Below are 16,246 nucleotides of genomic sequence, written 5' to 3' on the forward strand. Positions count from 1 at the left end.
TTCGGATAGTTTACCCAACGACGACATGAGTACAGATGAGGATCGCTATCAATATTAGACTGTCCAAGAGTATAACGAAACCGAAAAAGAGGATAAAGCCAAAAAAAAATAGCAAAGCTTTCACAAAAATTATTCTTATGTGAAATTAATATCTTTTGAACAATGATAATAATAAAATTATCTTTTTATCCCTACTCTTAAGATCATTTATAAATGTGATAACACTTACGATAACTTCCGAAAATAGAGTTAACAACTTGAGAATAAAAAAAGATAATGTATAATTAACCCATTTAAATATCACTTAAAGAATTAAGTGATGTCCATATTTGCATTTAAGAGCTTAAACAAGTATAATGACATTATTTTCACACACTCATTCAGAATAAATGTAAGCACAACAGAACATAATTTAGTTGTGAATATGCTTCGCTAATTCTAGTGTGTTATACTCAAAAGCATTCATGTATGATTATAAATAATACACTTACAAACGAATTCAGCATACCTACATTCTTATTTCAAATAATGAATCTTATTTTCCGGAATTTGGTTATGATAATATAAAAATATAATGACCAGTAAATGATATTTGGTGAAATATTATAGTCAACTTGAAATAAATATGGAACCTCCTTTCACCATTGAAGTTGCGTTGCTCAAAAAGATATGAGGTTCATCAGATACATACTCAAAAAGGTTCAATTGCTCAAACACCTTCCATTAGGGTTTACTTGAATGAACCCCTACCATGTTTTCTGGCATTCCATTAGCGACACCTGAAACTGCAATTTGACAGACACCACAGTGTATGATTTATACATCCAAAGGCTCAGATGAAGTTTCCTCGGTACTTCTGATCAGCAGTCTTGTTCGATGTGCCAAAAAAAAAACCAGAAGGCCAGATAGATTTGGAACATTAATCTTAATACATGACAGCAGATTTTGGTCAATGGGAAACGACGTCGTCACTCATCCACCAGGCAATAACAAAGTCAACCAGTGTTTCAGAAAAGAATTAAAAGAGGCCATAAAGAAGCCACCTTGATTTGAACAACATTAATCCAAGTCCATGTCATTCTCCTTTCCATTGCTTCTACTGGTCCATATCTTGATGGTACGGTCGTGTGAGACAGTTGCTATCTGCTGCCCATCTGAGAAACAAACCAATAGCATAAAAAGATATCCATTTCAAATCATAATTACCAGTAAATTTTGGGCATGGTTTGGAAAAAGAAAGCTCCTGTTCTGGAGCTGTGAGATCTATAAGAATGCAACAAGAGGTTATAGAAATGAAAAGACAAATTCCAAGGCGACTGGAAATAAATACAGTAAAACCAGTTCTATTTTCTTAAATCAAATAGTCCTTTCACAATGTGTTCCCACACCATGAGGCTTTGTGAAAGCTTATATGGTCAATCACCATCATTATCATCCTTGCCTTTACTGAATTATATGGGTTGGGGTTGCCGATGGAGCACAGAGAGAGGACTCCATCGAAGGCACAACACAGTTTTACAATCAACTACCAGCCTGATATCAGTCCTCTCTAGTTGGCACCAAATACCCAGCATACCAAAACTTTCACAAAAAAATCTATAATGCTAGATTTCTGGTAGGAACATGATTTAGGCTCATGCAACCCAAGGTGCACTATCAAAATTTCTCTAGCATTAAACAAAGTCAATAAGGTAGAGACAAGATGTTTTGCTAAAAGCAAGAAAAGGCGTAAGAACAAAAAGATACCACCCCAGGGTAAAAGCATATACAACCAAATTCTTTAAAATTACTTCGGTGAATTTTTCAATATAAGCAGAGCGAAGATTTAAACAATACTGGATGGGCATATGTAGGTTGACAAGATACACTGCCATACACCAAAAAGATATACAGAAAATTGCTTTACATGCTGATGCTTATGGGTATGATTGGTACACCAATATACCAATAGGGGATTGAACTAGTATGGTATTGTCTTATAATGGATTATTAGAAACCTTGAATAGAAGTATTGCTACTAACCTCTTGTTATATCCAAACTCGTGATCTTAGCTTCATGTCCAGACAAAGTTTTGATAGGCTTGAAATCTTGAGCCGACCAAACCTAATACCAATCAGAAACCCCACTCAGACAAAGAAGCAAAAGATATGTCCACAAAATGTTTCATTTACTAGGAGAAACATACCATTGCTTTAGTGTCATATGAAGCAGTAGCCAGAAAAAAGCCTTCCTGGGGTTCAAATTTTACTTGTGAAATGAGGTGTGAATGAGCTGGTATTGTATACAAACTCTTTCTTTTTCTCAAATCCCATATACGGCACGTATTATCCTCGCTACCAGTGGCTAAGCGATACCCATTAGGAGAAAAGCTAAGTCCAAGAACCTGTTACGTGACCCTAAACATTAGATACTTACAAGTTACAACAGTATGAAAATGCAAATAGAAAATGATCACATTATGAACCTTAAATGGACATGCATGCAGATCATCAATGATGAGAAAGGAGTATCAGAAGAATACAACAGTTTTCTAGTTGAAGTGCCTGTTACTTACTGGCTTAACATGGCCTTCAAAGGCAAGAATGCTTCTTCCAGTACGAAGATCCCATACACGAGCGAGTGCATCAAGACCAGATGATGCTGCTAAAGATCCGTCAGGATGGAAACAAATCCCATATATGCTCCTACTATGCCCCTCTTGAAGTAATAACTCCATCCCAGTATTAATATCCCACAATCTCCATGTCTTGTCAAAGCTAGCAGTTCCTATGTATTTTCCTGATGGATGAAATGCAACACGAGCTAGACGATCTAGGTGTCCATCAAATGACTGTAAAAGAGACCCATCAGTGTTCCATAATTTTGCAGTATGATCAGCTGAGGCTGTTACAATATGGTTATCAACAGGAGAGAATGCCACATCAGTTAAACGCTCCGTGTGACCCTTTAAAGTTGCAACTTTCGTTACTTGAGGCATGCTCCATAATTTAGCAACCCCACTAAAAGCACTGAGACAACAAACAGAAAAATATTAAATCTATGGTTTTATTCTAAAATTCACATCAGTAGGCAGATCTAGGAACAGGTATTTTCATTAACAGCACTAACATCTTCAACAGCAGCATAAATGAAGCAGCTCCTTGTTAATGTGGAAAATTTTCTTCAGAGACTTTATAAAAGACTTGTAATCAACCTATACAGTCTCATCTGTTTAAAACTATAGTCTCTAAAACACCTTCCGATATAATTTTCTAACAACAAAGACTACCATCACTTCAACAAGGACCACTGCAAAGGGAAAGGAGAGATAATGAAGACTACTAAGACAAAGAAAAAGACTTTGGAATATCAACATGCTATGTAAAAATAAGAAGGATATAAGGATGAAGAGAGATTGCTGGTGTGCATATCTTTAGTACATCGAATTCATGTTGGCAACATAGGGGCACTGACATATATGGCTTCTTATTGATGTTACAGTCCACATTGATGCCACATATGGCATGGCCAAAGATTTTCCACGCCTAGCCCTTACACATGACTATCAAACCTATCACAAACTTGAAAGCACCAGCAAAGGATTTTTAAATCTCAGTGCGACACTGGTTTCAGCAACCAATTGGACTGAAATTGCATGCTTCAGTAATATATTTTGATCTTTTATTTGGAAAAAAAATACAAAGACTGAGTTCTTATGCAATGGATTTTAAACACTGCTTTAAATCAGGAAAGCCAAAAGGAGCCCCAGTATGTTGCTTCAGAAAATCAGATTTTTCCTATTTTCGGAATGAATTAGGTAAGTTTAACCAATAAATACTAATACTCTGTCCTACACAGTACAAAAACAAAGTTTCTTAAATCTGTTAAAGGACATATGGCTGCATGGATGTACACCTACATGTTCAGTGAAAAAAAAAAACATTGTTTCTGGACATCATTTTTCTCTTTTCCCTTCTTATTTTTCTTCATCACTTAAAACCCTTCTTTGAAGCTTGAAACAGCTGGAGAAACTAAGCTTCTATCCTATTTGGAATTGCAAAGTCAAAAGTAACGTACAGAAAATAACATTTTAGCACCTAAAGTGAAAGAAGTCAGCTGTCATCTGACATTATTCCAGCTAACTGATTACAGCTCTATATCGTGCTACATTGGATTCGATTGTCATTTATATGCTATAAACCGAAGATGTTAGCCCATCAGCATGTTTTAAGAAGAAGTTCTGGTAAATTTTTCATCTTTATTTTCAGGCCTGATAGTCCACCCCCAGTCAAGAACCAATCTAACATGTTGAATTTCAGCTGAAAGCCAAAAGAAGTCTTTAGATATTACATACACGACATATTGCTAAACTCTAAAGGCAATGTGTTGGTATTGATCATTTTAGATGAATTCTCCTTGAATCAGAGAATACCCGATAGGAGGGTCATATCTTAATAGACAAGGACCAACAGGGGTTGTGATCGTTAAAGCCTTGAGCTAAATAGCTTTCTCAACAAGGAGGAGCTCTACATCCTCTAGTAGCATTTGTGCCATTGCATCTACATCTACCAAAGGTTGGTGAATCTGTTCTTTGATTCGATGAGGAGACAAAAGAACTACAGGACATCAACGAGAAATTGATCAAAAAGTAACTTGTAAGTTCAATATGAATGCCGAAGAACTACAGACACTAAGACATGAGAGCCATACTGTCAAATTTATCCGTTCAGAGGCTAGCTAGCACTCTAAACAAACTCAAGAAATAGAACAAGAAGCCAACAAATTTCCCAGTGCCCCAGTAAAAGATAGAGATGACTAACCCTCAGTAACCCAAGAGAAAAGAAAAGGTTCTATGTAAAAGATTAAATGGTACCTCGTGGCGAGCATCGTGCCATCATGAGAGAAGGAACACCCGGAAAGCGGCCGGTCATCCCCGATCTCACTGCATTCAAGGACTAACCCACCTGCCTGATTCACTACAAACTCGGCCTCAGCCTCTTCATCCTCGTCAGGGTCGTCCCTCCTCCTCCTCGCCCTCTCGAGCCTAGCCTTCGCCCTAGCGACCGACCACTTGGCTATCTCCACCCTTGCCTCAAAAAGCTCTTTCGATCCTTCCGTGTAGAACGGGTACTGATGCGGTCCCTCATCCTCGGCGGCAGCTCCGGCGGTCGCCACTGCAGCCTGCTCGTCCTCGTGGGCCTTGAGGAGGCGCTCCAGCTGGCCCTCGGAGTCAAGGCGGACCATGATGGACCGGAGCCGGTCGCGGCGCTCCATCTCGCGCTCGCCAAAGAGGGTAACGGGCTCGCCGAGGCGACGGAGTCGGGCGCGAACGGCGGAGTCGTTCGTGGGGACGGCCATGGCGTAGGCGCGGCGCTTCATTAGGAGCTCCTGGACGAGCTTCTCCTGGCGCTCCCGGGCCAGGCGGCTCTCCTCGGAGACCTCGTAGTCGTCGGCCGAGGGGCGGGGGATGGAGCCCTCGTGGTCGGAGTCGGATCCGACGGAGGCGCGGAGTACGGGAGGAACCGGGATGGGAGCGATAGGTGGGGGCGGGCCGAGGGCGGCAGGGACCGGTGGCGCAGGGGCGTGGTCGGGCGGAGGAGGGGCGGGGTTTAGGGTTCGGGGGGCGTCGTCCTCCATGGCTCGCGGCTGGATGCTTCGGAATTGGCCCGTTCGAGACAATCACTATGAGAACCGTCCTCTTCTTGTTATATTCTAGAATTTTCAGCATTGGCCCTTTGTTGGATCAAAGAATATTTAAATATTTTATTATTTATAGTAATATATATATATATATATATATAATTTTTTTATGATTTCTTTTTGTAATATTTATATTAATTTAATTATTTTATCTAAATATAATTTGGAAATTTTGCCATAAATTGGGTTTTGGCTTTCCCTGAATTATGCATTTTAAAGAATTAGTGCTCTCTTTTTCTGAAAATTTTATCTTTGAATTTTATATTAACTTAATATTTTTGTACATTCTTTCTTACATCTACACAATACATTTTTAAGACAAAATATTTTATATATTTTTTTATTAATTATATGCATTCATCAAAAGGAATCTTTTGATTGAAAATGTTAAAGATAACTAATTACAAGAAATAATTTATAATTAATCCTGATGACACGTGAGAACCAAATTTCTCTGGTATATCTATAAAAGATTCTCTCTTTCCTCGAGTCAAACTTCCACCTTCCTTAGAACACTGTAACTGAATGAAACTACAAACAGATACAGAGGTTTTGTTAGGGACTGCAGAATGAACGTAACTTGTAATGATGATTCTGCAGAACCTCATGCAGTCGCATAAAACATTACATCTGCAAAAGATTGTGTGGTGTCATAGCACTTTGTTTTACAAGCATCACAAGGAATCAAACTCCCACCTTCCCTGACAGCAAATTCTCTTAGAACATTACATCTGAATGCAACTATAGACAGATAAAGAGGCTTTGTCGGGGACTGCTAAATGTGAAGAACATCATGCAGTGGCATCAAACAGTACATGTGAAAAAGATTTTGTCGTGTGTCATATCACTTTGTTTTACAAGCATTATAAGGAGTGAAACTTCCAGCTCCATCGACAACAAATTCTCTTAGAACTTGCTGCACTTCACCCACCACTCCAAGCCTTCTAAACCACCCAACCAAGACTTGTGAGGCTTCGTCAGCAATCAGAACACCATTATGCTCCAGTTCTATCAAAAAATAGAGTGCTGCATCGAGATTGTTCTCTCTTTCGTAAGCTCCCAGCATCAGGGCAATACATCTATCGCTTGGTTCAAGACCAGCAATCCTCATATTCTCCAATACGCTGTGTGCTTTGCTGCTCTGACCAGCCATGCAGTAAGCATTGAGAAGAAGAGCACAGAGCCTGCTGTCAGGAACTATTCCAGCAAATTGTATGGAGTTGAAAACTCTTTGAGCTCCATCTGCATTGCCATTGGTGGAATAAGCTCTAAGCAATGCCTTGTAGACTTCCTTGCCGGCATAAAAGTCTTGTTCCTCCATTTCCTTCATTAATCTCTCTGCATGCTCTAGCATTTCAGCCCTGATATAGGCCATCAACATTGAGCCATAAGCTCTTTTGTCAAGAGGCAAACCGAGCAGCTTGATCTCTTCAAATGCTTCCTTGGCACGATCGAGATATCCAGCCTTGCTGTACATGTGAATGAGGACAGTAAGTGTAACTTGATCGCAAGGGAATCCTCTTTTTATCATGACCTGAAAAGAGTTTTCAGCATGTTCCAAGAGATTTTGCTTTGCATAGAGGTCAATCAATTTGGTGTAGTCGCGGACATTAGCTTCAAAAGAATTTTCGAGCAGTGCATATTCCATTACCTAACATGATGCAATTGGCAGATTAGTGAAATTATAGTTAATGGCCGATTCCATCACAAAGAGACTACAATGAAAGAAGCGAGGTATCTCTGGAATACACTTCTCATTTCTTTTGCCATCTGGAAAGATTTTGTGCAGAACACCACAAAACACAATAAAAATTGGTTACATATCTATTCACCAGTATAATCCATGAACCAAAGTTAACACACAACACAAGCTTATCCTAAATAATTTCTAGGATAACCAAGAAACCAGAAATAGCGTCCCTAATATTTTGGAACCAATTGTTTCACTAGTAAGTTATTTCGTGTAATCCACAGTGTGCAGAGAGTTTTGACTGACTACTACATTCCACGTTAACATTGATTTTTTTTTTTTCAAAGTTTTGATAGAGGAGTATCATTTATGGATTCATCTAGCCGAACTACTCTTTTTTTTTCTTTTTTCTTTTCATGTTAGACTCACTGTTTACTTCTTAGTCAAAATAAGATATATGAGCTATAGGTACAATCACTGAAAATAAGGAACTAAAAACTAAAAATAGGGTAGTTATGGCTAATCCATATTGACCATGAAAGACAAATACGTCACAAATGATTATTCAAATTCAAAATTTATACTAGGGAGATCCTATAAGAGTCCTCTATGATAATAGGGATTGAGCAGTACTTAACTTCATTTGCAACTCACCTACTAGCCCCTATTTAGGGAAATTGAACTCGTACTAATTGCCTCTAAAATTATTACATCATTCACATATTGCATATTTTCAATAAAATTTCAAATAGTTGCGACAAAGTCTGCAAGCTTTATATTGTTCCCTTCTTAGTTCTTGGCTTTTTTTTATAAAAGGACCTTATCGAACATTTGCAAGTGATCTTACATCAGAAAACAAGTTTATAACAAACTAGGCTGGATGTTCTATACAAAAGAGGTCATGTTTTGAAGGTGGTAAATTGGTAGATCCTGTACCAGGTAAAATTCATGTCAAGAAAACTCGGGATGATTCCTAACATAAATATTAATTTGCAGTTGACACTGAAAAAAAGTAGATCTGAATATTGCCTGATCTAGCATGATTCTCACTACATTTTTTCTTCTTACACTGTATCTCAAGAAAATTCATCAGGAAACAGATGCAGTTCCCAAAACGGTGGATCTTACTAAAGTCCAATGTCACTCAACTGAATGACAATTAAAACCAAAGCAATGATGCACCTAATTATGAATTTATATCACACATGTTAACTGTATGAATATAAAATCCTTTGCTAAAGATTTAGCAAACAACTTTATGAAATTGAAAGGCAGAAGGAAATCTAAATCTTATACTTTGCATAATAGAGTATGAAAAAGTTGTTGAAACTAGATGCAATAAACCAGGCTAGCAGTCAATCCATGATGAAGAGAAATGGTTAATTTCATAGCATGAAGATGTCATTGGCAAAGATTAAACAGTTCAAATCCTGAACAAAGTATGACAGCTTTCACTTTAAAAGTTCAAAGAACTTAAGATTAAAAAAGTGTTAAAATACAAATGATACGTAGATGAATTGAAACAATAAGATATAACTCGTTGAAGAAATTATGACAGCTTTCACCATAAAAGTTAAAGAACATAAGATTAAAAAAGGGATACAATACAAATGATACATTGATGAATTGAAACAGGTAAGATATAACTCACTGAACCTCAAAAAGGAGAGGATTTTCCATCCTCTTAATTTCTTTCAAGATTGCCAACCAATCAGCTCTTCTGGGTTTCATGACCTTCACCCAAGCAGCCAAGAGGAGAGACAAATCATCAGCATCTGGAGAAAAGCAGATTAGACGCTTCATAAGGGCCTTGCAGCGGTTGGACATCTTTAAAGGAAGTTGAGAAATAGCCTTCTTCTGGTCCTCCGTTAAATCAGGTCCTACATTCATCCATTTAAGCTTTATTTCTTCTTTCTCATCAGACTCATCAAATTCACATCCATGGACAGTTGCTGATGATTGGATAAATGTTGAAGCATGTGATTTCCTTTGATGCTCTCTCATCTGCCAATTAGAGACATGTATGCAAGGAAGTTTGCAAAATGTTTTGTTGGATACAGTGGCTAGGACACTCGGCCATTGGGCATTGGATAACAGAAATGGAGAAAGACAAGGCATTATGTTGAAAAAGAATTACTTGAGTGATCTGTAAATATTTCAATTTTTGTCAATAATAACACTTCCTAAATTTTACACAAAAGTAAAATTGTCATAAAAGGAAGCTAAGAGAGAAGTCTTACAGAAAATGACAACAGAACAAGTCAAATTATATTCACAGGGCAAAGATAAGAAACTTTTTTTCACTAACTAAAAATAGTAAGCGATGCAGTTTACACTCTTATATAAACTTAGATCAACAAAGAGAACCAACTCCTTTTTTACCATTAAACTTGTTCGTGATTATTTCTCACAGGATAAGAAAAAATAATTGTTAACTTGGACTAAATCCAGAGCATAACAGCAACCTTAGCCAACGTAATGTGCAAGAATCAAATCTAAAGAGGTGTTCTTTAGGATAATGTATAAATTATAACAATGCTGACAAAAAGCAGGAATACCATGAGCAAAGCAATCCATACAAAATCAAACATCATTTGAGACCGCGTGTTCACTTCACAATGATGTTTTTAAGATGTTGTTTCGCTCTCTAATCAGCAAACTAGGAAAAGGTTTTCAAACACAAGCCAAAAAAAACATCTATAGTGCTAGCACTTTCACTAGAAAATATCTAAGGATTGAGTAGATTGACTTGAGCAGAATAAACTTCTTTGAGATTTGTGATAAGACTTTTTAGACTGACAACCTTCATGTTACATTGAATATGCAGAGCGAGACCTACCAGTCATTAATGCACCAGAATTTTGGTGTCTCTCTTGCAGAGCTAAAAATATTCATTCCCTTCAGTGGATCATACTAATTAGATACCAACTAGTAATCCAGACTTCAATCATGTCAAATGATGAACGAAAATAGTAGGTTTAACTATACAGAAATCTGAAAAGTCAAGATGGTTCCTGAACAAAAGTTTAGTTTGCAATTTCAAGCCAAGAATAATATGATAAATCTTAACATGAGTTAGTTTATAGATAAGTCCTCAGGAAATGCCTCTCAAACAACAAACAAGTTATAGTTGTAAGTGAAGGCAAGGAAGTCAAATTCGCTTGCCAAGAAATGGAACGTCAGAACTTATGTATTAGTACTAAATGGAACCAGTGTTCATATGTAAGAGAAGAAAAGTGCAAATAGCAAAATTGATCGACAGACGATGTTGCCCAAAGCATACTACAAAACATATCAGAGGTTAAAACAGTATCAATGGGTTTTCTGTATCTTATAAGTATTGATAGCCATGTGTCAAGAAAAAAGCAGGCCAGTTCATTGAAAGTTTCTCTCACACACATTTCATCAAACAATTTCCTTCCACTATCCAAGCCTAACCGTGCCTGACCGAATAATGACACTTCCTTGTGAAAAAAGTGCAACATATCAAACCCTGCCTACTTGTCTCTTGGACCACAAATGGCACAGCTAAGATGATGAACTATATACAAATGGCTTGCAGTTTTCCACCCTTTTAGATCCGTTCCAAGAATCAGCACCACCACTACCATCCAGAACCGTCAACCAAAGGGTTTATCAAACTAATGTTCCAATGAGCATTTCATCGAGCAATAAACGTGCTAGTTATAAAATCAAACATACAGAAACGTAGCACCAATCAGGGAATACTATACTGACCTCAAGTACAATAAGAAGCAAACCAGAATTCCAAGCACTTCGATTTCCTTCAGTTCCTCTTGCTATTTCTCTTCAATGATAGAGTAACATAAGAAGGTATATATAGGAGAATTGAGGACCACCGGACGCAATCAACTCTGCTTAGTCCCGAACTCATCCACACGCCGGCAAATAAATATATCCCCACAAAATGCCCTCCAAATTAGTGACGATATGCTACAACGCGCTTGGAGATTCGCGAACCCGAGAAGCCCACGTGGGTTCGTTTAGCGATTCCTCTCCTGATGGACTTAATCCACCGCCCACGCCGTTGTCCTCCGCCGTCTCCAGGACGACGACCCCCGACCACCTCTGCTACCCCGCCTACTCCTCGCTCCTCTACCGCCTCGCCAAGGCGCCCCTGCAGCGAAGCGGCTTTGAACTCTCTGCCAAGCCTCTTCCCTCCAATCCCTCAAGTCCCTGCTCGCTGCGATCGCTGGCAACCGTTGTCTCGGCCGGGCCAGGAGCTTTCTCGGCTTCGGCTTGACCCAACGCCGTCTTCAACCAACATCGTCCTCCAAAATTGCTGCGAGAAGCAAGGCTTCGGCTGCACGCCACTGGTTCGATGAAATGCTCGTTACAGAGACCGGCCTAAGGTCTGTTTCTTACAATGTCCTTATTGGGAATTCGGTCGGAATGACGACTTGGACAGCAACGTGAGATTGAAGAATAAGAGGTACGACATTGCGAGCAAGTTGGTGTGCTCGACATGGAGTACCGATGCTGCAAGGAATTGCGGACGAAGAGGAGGAAACCTCACAGCTGAGGTCGTGATGTACGACATATACAGATGAGTTCGAGAAGGAATTGCGGACCTCGAACGCGAAGCTGGCAGGCAGGCATTGTCCCCCGCGCGGGGAGCGTCAGGTGTTTGATAGTGGGGCTCTGTGATGGTGGGAGGAAGATGGGATTAGATGCAGAGGGACGACAAGCTTTGCTTGTGACAAATCCACTTCCAATTGAGCTATCCTTCGTGAGCTTGCGAAAGATGGTGACTAAAAGTGATGGATTGGGTTTTTGCTCCTACAGAATTAATTTGTTGCAAAATCATACTTCTACAGAAATTTGTTCATGATATTCCCATCCATTAGGAAAAAAATACCAACAAGATGAACAAAACAGAAAGTTCCGATGTTATTCTTGATCAACATATGGCATTTGTGCTCATCCTTCAACCTTTATGCAATCTCATTCCACCATTACTCCTATCTCACAGTTTCTTCCATATCTGTGACCTTTGACGCCATCTCATTTCCTCATAGTTTGTAGAATTAGTTGCCTAGTCAAATTCCACTTAATCATCTTCTGTGAGCACATCTTTTACTTGTTTTTGTACTCAATTTATCATTGTATTCAATTTATTTCTCCAACCATGTTATTTCTGTTCACCTTCCTGTGTGTTCTCTGGTTTTCCCAGATGAATGGCTAATCACAGGATGCAATATCTTGAAAATATTTCCAACACACAAATAGAACTTACCTTTTACTTTAGGAGAGAAAACTCAAATAGTTTGGCAATACAATATTCCATAGGAATTAACTTGTAGTCTTGTCTAATGAAACAAACCCACACACAAAAGAAGAAGAAGAAGAAGAAAACTACATAATTATAGTCAAGAATACTGTTCATCTCCCTAACAAGGCAACACGGTCTTTTTGGATCACTTGAGAGAGGTTGAGATCAAAAAGTTCACACCGAATCGGCATCTCCATCTCATAGAATGGGTTCTTCAGAACATAATCCGTGTATAACTCATAGATCACTTTCAGCAAAGCTTCCATATGCAACGTGCCAGGCTCGCAGACAACAAAAAACTTTGTTCCTGGAATAGAATTTTGGGGGGAAAAAATTAAAAAATGTACAGATATTAATGCAGTGTGGGATTCAAATGAATGAGAACATATCATACTAAAGATCACAATGTTAGCTTGGTGTCATGAAATAATGCCACAGTACAAGAAAGTTGTGTGGATTATCCTTGACAAATACACATATTAAGCAACCAGAATGTAACTTTGAGACAGGTTGCGAATGATCGAGTCATTCAGATTTGCAATCTATATTTGTATGTCAAAAGCAAATTGAAGTTAACCCAGCATATGATTTCTAAAACTTAAGCATACCTCAGTGCTTCATGGCAATGAAAACAACGTACAGACATGAACACAAAAAGTAAACTAAAATAGAACACAAACTTCAGTACTAGCACTTCTTGTTTCTGCCCGGATCACAGCTTAATAAATCCTATGTAGCATGCTGTTTTAATGAGCCATCAACAGCCAAAGCATTTTTCGGCTAATAGAAGTCTAACACTAGGCTAAAAGGATATACCATCTTAACAGTCAGATAATGAAAAAAAAAAAGCCCAGAAAAACTAGATTTGTGCATTTGACCTATGAGATTGAATCATTTGAAATTTGACACACCAGTAGATTATGCAATATTTTTCTCCCTGAACTTTCTGTTCCTTTTTTTCATAATCCTCTTGCAGTATAAATACCATAAAATTGACAAAGACAGACTAAAAGATATAGCAGCCATGACAGGATTTGCTTTTTAGGAAAACTTATAAAGAACAGTGGGGAAAACTTGTAAAGTTTTCAGTGTTTCATTAAATTTCAGGTGTTCTCTGAAATCCAACAGTATATTTGTCACAGTCACGATGGTACCTGGTTTTCTTGGTACATATTTTCTGATGATATTTTTCTAATTAAAGTGAGTTTCATCAAGATTCTTCTTCTGAAGTTTGGTCACAGAGAAAGACACTGGAATTTATAAGTTATAGACCAAGTAGAAGTAAAACTGAGTTTATGAAATGCAACTTCGACGATACCACAAGAGTAGAGAATGTTTAAAATTCTTGGATGAAAAGTTCCAAGTAGTTTAGGTATTTTGAATCTATTATTCAATAAGAACAGATTGATGAAGATATTGTTTTAGAATGTAAGGGGCATCAGGAACTTGTAGAATCATTCTGTCTCTTTTATTATAATTAAAATTTCACACTTGAAAAATCAGATTAGGACTGATCAGGTCAGATTGGTGAGATCAAAGTCAACGGAAAATGCACTAGTTAGGTGAAGTGAAACCAATTATATCAAAAGACCAAAGAAAAGTTATTAGAAACCATACAAAATGATGTGATTGATCTTAATTAGACCAATTGTATCATAACAGAGTTAAATGACAAGAAAAGATTCATGTTACTGAACCTTAATAAGTGGGACACTACATCCTGTTGCTCTAGTTTCTAAAGACAACCACGTATTTGTAAAACTACGCATAAGCTTTATTTGCAGTAACTATTTGTCAGGACTACAGCTTCCAAACACCTTAAAAAGGCACCTTCAAGCCAATCAGTCGTTCATTCACAGATCAAGTTGGATACATATTCTTACGATACAAAGTTCTTGATAAAATCAAAAGTTTACTAATATAAAAAGTTATGTGCATCAAATCCATAATACTTTCTTGCTCAGAATAAGAAAGAAAATCATGATTAACACAATCAGAAATCGTATGGTCCAACTCATCTCGATCTACTAAAGAAATCATATTTCAAGATCCAAAATAATTCAGCTTCCCATCATTGAAATATCTGTAACTAAAAGTTCAGGGCACCTCATACACATCTTCTGATCCTGCACTTTGTTCTCTTTTCCTCAACCCACCCTCATTTTCCCAGTAATACCATTTGATTCTCATGCACATCATCTGATCCTGTGCTTTCTTCCCTTTCCCACGAATATACCATTTGCTTCAACAAAATCGCATCATATGTTGCTACATCCAACGCACTAAAGTATGACTACAAAATTTATGCTTCATATCAAATTCTTAAAAAAAAAAACAAAAACAAAATGTTGCTACTCCTTACGCAATTCAAGCTTAATCGTCTAAATCAAAGTGTTAGCCTTGAACAAAACTCGCAATCACATCCACAAGTCCTTTCTCATTCATCACAAATCAAAATTCACAAAAGATGAATAGCACAAAACGTAGTACAGAAGTATCTCAAAGGCATAACGACAGATCCGATTAGGGTTAGTACCAGTGAGGGACTGGAAGCAGTGGAGATCAAAGGTGTGAGCTTGTAGGAGTTCAATGCCGGCGCAACCGGTGGTGGGCGACAGCTGCTGCGAGATGGCGTGCATCGAGTGCCACAAGCTCGCCAACCGCAGGCTGTCATTCGTGTCCATCCGCCCCGCCGATCCGTAATCCTACCAACGGAAGCCCGGCCAAGAATCAAGAAATCTTTATAAGGATCGAATCAAAAAGCGCACTGAACACAAAAGCGGCTTGAGGGATTTTAGGGCTCCCACCGACCGACCTTGTAGAAGATGAGACCGCCGGATTTGTTGATGATGAAGAGACTATAGATCGCCGCCATGGGGGATATCGAACAGTGAGGAACACGAAGGCCTGTACGAGGCTCGGAGACGGCAGAGCCGCTTGTCGACGGCGGTGACGACGACCACAGCGTGGAGACGAGCCGCGGCGGACGCGAGGAGAGTCTTCTCAGACTCGCACCCACGGGCTTATGCTCATTAAATGAAGAAATACTTCTCTACTTGCTTCACGTCACCCGGAAGAGCTACCTGTCCTATTACTAGAGCAACAGACGATGATCTTATGGGCCCTACCACTTCGGCCATTGCTTCCTCCACTTATTATGCAGGTATAACTTGGGATAATCACTTAAGAAACAGGAAAGGAGACGTTCTCGAGAAAATAATTGGAGTAGATTCTACTAATAAGATTAGTTAATTTAAACATTTTATTTTTGTTTTAAAGGGTTACTTATCCAAACAAATGCATGAAAAAGAAATATACATTTGACTCATATATATACAAGAAATATATATTCATAGTTAGACTGGTAATTACAGGTGTACAAAATAAAAATTTTATGATAGCAGTCATCCTATTCGCTCGTACTCTAATAATTATAAAGTTGTACAAAATAAAAATCTTATGATAATATTCATCCTTCCACTGCCAAAAAAGTATGCAACGAGAATTTTTTTATTTAAATTATATATTTTTTATGCTTGTGATGTTTGTAAGTGGGCTGATATTTGCGGACGCAAATCGTAAA

The 16,246-nt window shown here is 38.3% G+C and overlaps 3 protein-coding genes across 4 annotated transcripts; all 3 read right to left on the minus strand.

The window, feature by feature from the left end:
- Nucleotides 1–614: 614 nt before the first annotated feature.
- Nucleotides 615–5,657, minus strand: LOC103971947 (U4/U6 small nuclear ribonucleoprotein PRP4-like protein). The gene is made up of 5 exons (XM_009386114.3): nt 4,854–5,657; nt 2,556–3,009; nt 2,187–2,384; nt 2,023–2,104; nt 615–1,154 (listed from the first exon to the last, which is right to left on the minus strand). Exons 1-5 carry the CDS (start codon nt 5,615–5,617, stop codon nt 1,060–1,062), a joined length of 1,593 nt encoding a protein of 530 aa, XP_009384389.2. The 5' UTR covers nt 5,618–5,657; the 3' UTR covers nt 615–1,059.
- Nucleotides 5,658–6,250: 593 nt separating this feature from the next.
- Nucleotides 6,251–12,300, minus strand: LOC135597558 (pentatricopeptide repeat-containing protein At1g01970-like). 2 transcript variants are annotated; one of them, XM_065090667.1, is made up of 3 exons: nt 11,109–12,300; nt 9,027–9,374; nt 6,251–7,331 (listed from the first exon to the last, which is right to left on the minus strand). In XM_065090667.1, exons 2-3 carry the CDS (start codon nt 9,372–9,374, stop codon nt 6,525–6,527), a joined length of 1,155 nt encoding a protein of 384 aa, XP_064946739.1. In that variant the 5' UTR covers nt 11,109–12,300; the 3' UTR covers nt 6,251–6,524. The 2 variants fall into 2 exon arrangements, with proteins under 2 accessions (XP_064946739.1, XP_064946738.1); XM_065090666.1 differs by having other exon boundaries at nt 9,027–9,516; nt 11,109–12,296.
- Nucleotides 12,301–12,608: 308 nt separating this feature from the next.
- Nucleotides 12,609–15,678, minus strand: LOC135597559 (uncharacterized). The gene is made up of 3 exons (XM_065090668.1): nt 15,479–15,678; nt 15,200–15,368; nt 12,609–12,970 (listed from the first exon to the last, which is right to left on the minus strand). The coding sequence occupies exons 1-3, from the start codon at nt 15,536–15,538 to the stop codon at nt 12,774–12,776; spliced, it is 426 nt and encodes a 141-aa protein (XP_064946740.1). The 5' UTR covers nt 15,539–15,678; the 3' UTR covers nt 12,609–12,773.
- Between the last annotated feature and the right edge of the window lie 568 nt (nt 15,679–16,246).

This window comes from Musa acuminata, chromosome BXJ1-11, assembly GCF_036884655.1.
Source record: "Musa acuminata AAA Group cultivar baxijiao chromosome BXJ1-11, Cavendish_Baxijiao_AAA, whole genome shotgun sequence".
Classification (NCBI taxonomy): Eukaryota; Viridiplantae; Streptophyta; class Magnoliopsida; order Zingiberales; family Musaceae; genus Musa; species Musa acuminata.

Bases quoted from the DNA above. Each gene is read 5' to 3' on its own strand.
- LOC103971947 (XM_009386114.3), bottom strand. From the start codon at position 5,617: ATGGAGGACGACGCCCCCCGAACCCTAAACCCCGCCCCTCCTCCGCCC. The intron at 3,010-4,853 runs GTACCATTTAAT...TTGTTGTCTCAG, and splicing joins GGCACGATGCTCGCCACGAG to TGCTTTTAGTGGGGTTGCTA. The intron at 2,105-2,186 runs GTATGTTTCTCC...GATTGGTATTAG, and splicing joins CATATGACACTAAAGCAATG to GTTTGGTCGGCTCAAGATTT.
- LOC135597558 (XM_065090666.1), bottom strand. From the start codon at position 9,488: ATGCCTTGTCTTTCTCCATTTCTGTTATCCAATGCCCAATGGCCGAGT. The intron at 7,332-9,026 runs GTTCAGTGAGTT...GCATCATGTTAG, and splicing joins AAAATCCTCTCCTTTTTGAG to GTAATGGAATATGCACTGCT.
- LOC135597559 (XM_065090668.1), bottom strand. From the start codon at position 15,538: ATGGCGGCGATCTATAGTCTCTTCATCATCAACAAATCCGGCGGTCTC. The intron at 15,369-15,478 runs GTCGGTCGGTGG...TTCCGTTGGTAG, and splicing joins GCGGTCTCATCTTCTACAAG to GATTACGGATCGGCGGGGCG. The intron at 12,971-15,199 runs GTACTAACCCTA...ATTCTATTCCAG, and splicing joins CTGCTTCCAGTCCCTCACTG to GAACAAAGTTTTTTGTTGTC.